General features: G+C 45.8%; 1 protein-coding gene across 1 annotated transcript; it reads left to right on the top strand.

The window, feature by feature from the left end:
- The first annotated feature begins 786 nt into the window (after positions 1-786).
- Positions 787-1,547, top strand: LOC122013425 (18.1 kDa class I heat shock protein-like). Its single transcript, XM_042569703.1, has one exon. The coding sequence runs from the start codon at positions 873-875 to the stop codon at positions 1,347-1,349; it is 477 nt and encodes a 158-aa protein (XP_042425637.1). The 5' UTR covers positions 787-872; the 3' UTR covers positions 1,350-1,547.
- Positions 1,548-2,015: the final 468 nt, after the last annotated feature.

Genomic DNA, 2,015 nt, shown 5'->3' on the forward strand with positions numbered 1-2,015 from the left:
GGATAAGTCTAAGTTTGTAAAAATTTAAATAGTCTAGATCTATTAGTGATTTTCAATCAGAACTCATTGATCAACTTAAAGAGTTTAGATTACACTTATTTTCAAGTTCTGTGAGTTTTTAAGATTGCAACGAATCTAAATATGTCTTCCATTATTTATTCTTTACTCTCTCTACATATGCTCTAATATTCTATTAACTTTCAATTAGAACACTTTTATATATGATCATCTAGAGATCAGGACCACATCATGTTTGATCTATGAATAGACAAGGACTAAATTGGTCCTGATGATGCTGATTTTTAGAAATTAATATTATTATAATATTAATATAATTATGTTGTGATGCTTATTTTTTAGAAATTAATATTACAGTCATTGTTATACGTATGCAAGAAAGGAGAGCAAAAATAAGTTTAATAGGAGAAAAGAGAAAAGTTACATGGAACAAAGTGAGAAAAAAATATAAAAAGTTAGCCTGTAGAAGGGGTAGAATAGGAAGGGTCATGCAAAATCACCCTGATTTAAGAATTTCTTAAATGCCTTTTAGTCCATTTTTGGGAAAAAAAATATATATACAGAAAGGGATATAGTATGAGAAAACGGTTGCAGTCAGCCCACAAAGCCCATGGCCGGGTAAGCTCCCTGAACCATCTGGATCTGGCTAGGCGTCGGCCGAGCATCTTCCAGATGCTTCTGGAGAGGACCCGATGAAAAACTGGTTCTCGAAGTATAATGCTTTCTACGTGCCTATATAAACACTCAACACCGTCGCAGCATAACCATCGAATAAGAAGCAGCGCAATCGAATCCTCAAATCTCCTCAACAGCCGTAGGCCCGTAGCAGCGTAGCATACGTTCCGATCTCAACAATGTCGATTGTGAAGCGTAGCGACATCTGCGATCCCTTCTCCTTCGACCTCTGGGATCCCTTCCAAGGCTTCCCCTTCGACGCCTTCCGCTCGCTAGCCGAGACGCGGCCTGGCTTCGTCAGCGACACCTCCGCCTTCGCCAACACAAGGATCGACTGGAAGGAGACCCCCGAGGCGCACATCTTCAAGGCCGATCTCCCCGGCGTCAACAAGGGGGCGGTGAAGGTGGAGGTGGAGGAGGAAGGGCGAGTCCTCCAGATCAGCGGCGAGCGCAGCAGAGAAAAAGAGGAGAAGAACGATAAGTGGCATCGCGTGGAGCGCAACAGCGGCAAGTTCCTGCGGCGGTTCCGGCTGCCGGAGGACGCCAAGGTGGGCCAAGTGAAGGCGAGCATGGAGAACGGCGTGCTCACGGTGACGGTGCCCAAGGAGAAGGTCAAGAAGCCCGATGTCAAGTCCATTGAGATCTCTGGGAACTAGATGCTCAGGTTCATTTCTCACCCAAAATATACTCTACTTTTCTTGTGCGTGTTCAGTGTTCTGTTCTGGAGTGTGTTCCGTGATGTGTGGTCTTGTCCTTGAGTGTCACTACTGCGTCCATTTCCGTAACTTGAACTTGTAGCAGTTCTTGTAAATAAAACGATCGAGTGGAACCGTATTGCAATGATTAGCTGTGTATATTACGGGGTCGCATTTGATTCTGAAATTTGGGATACACAAAAGAACACATTCAATCCTTAATTTACAGTGCTTCGATTGCTGGGATGTGAGGCAATCTATGGAAATGAGTCCAAGAAATAAGAAAGAATGTTGAATCCTCAGATAAAAATGAAGCAATCCATAGAAATGAGAGGGTTATCCAGGTCTTCCACAGCGACACTTCGACCGACAATAGAGTTTGATCCCTTTTGGAATACTCGGCGATCAGTCTGATTCAGCGAAGCCATACCTCCCCGGCTCATCGACGTCGCCCGGTCGGGACGTGCCGCCGATGGGACGCTCTCTTTCCTCACAACCAGGCTTCTCGACCGCGGAACTTTTGGCGGAGAAGCAGCCCCTCCGCGCGTGTACTCGGTGGAGCTTCTTCTTTCGCCGATCGCCGCCCGCGAACACGAACGGGTTCTCTTGGCCGGCGCCGGCACGGTG

This window comes from Zingiber officinale, chromosome 8B, assembly GCF_018446385.1.
Source record: "Zingiber officinale cultivar Zhangliang chromosome 8B, Zo_v1.1, whole genome shotgun sequence".
NCBI classification, from domain to species: Eukaryota; Viridiplantae; Streptophyta; class Magnoliopsida; order Zingiberales; family Zingiberaceae; genus Zingiber; species Zingiber officinale.

What these genes read in the sequence shown, in the direction of transcription:
- LOC122013425 (XM_042569703.1), top strand. Translation starts at nt 873, where the DNA reads ATGTCGATTGTGAAGCGTAGCGACATCTGCGATCCCTTCTCCTTCGAC.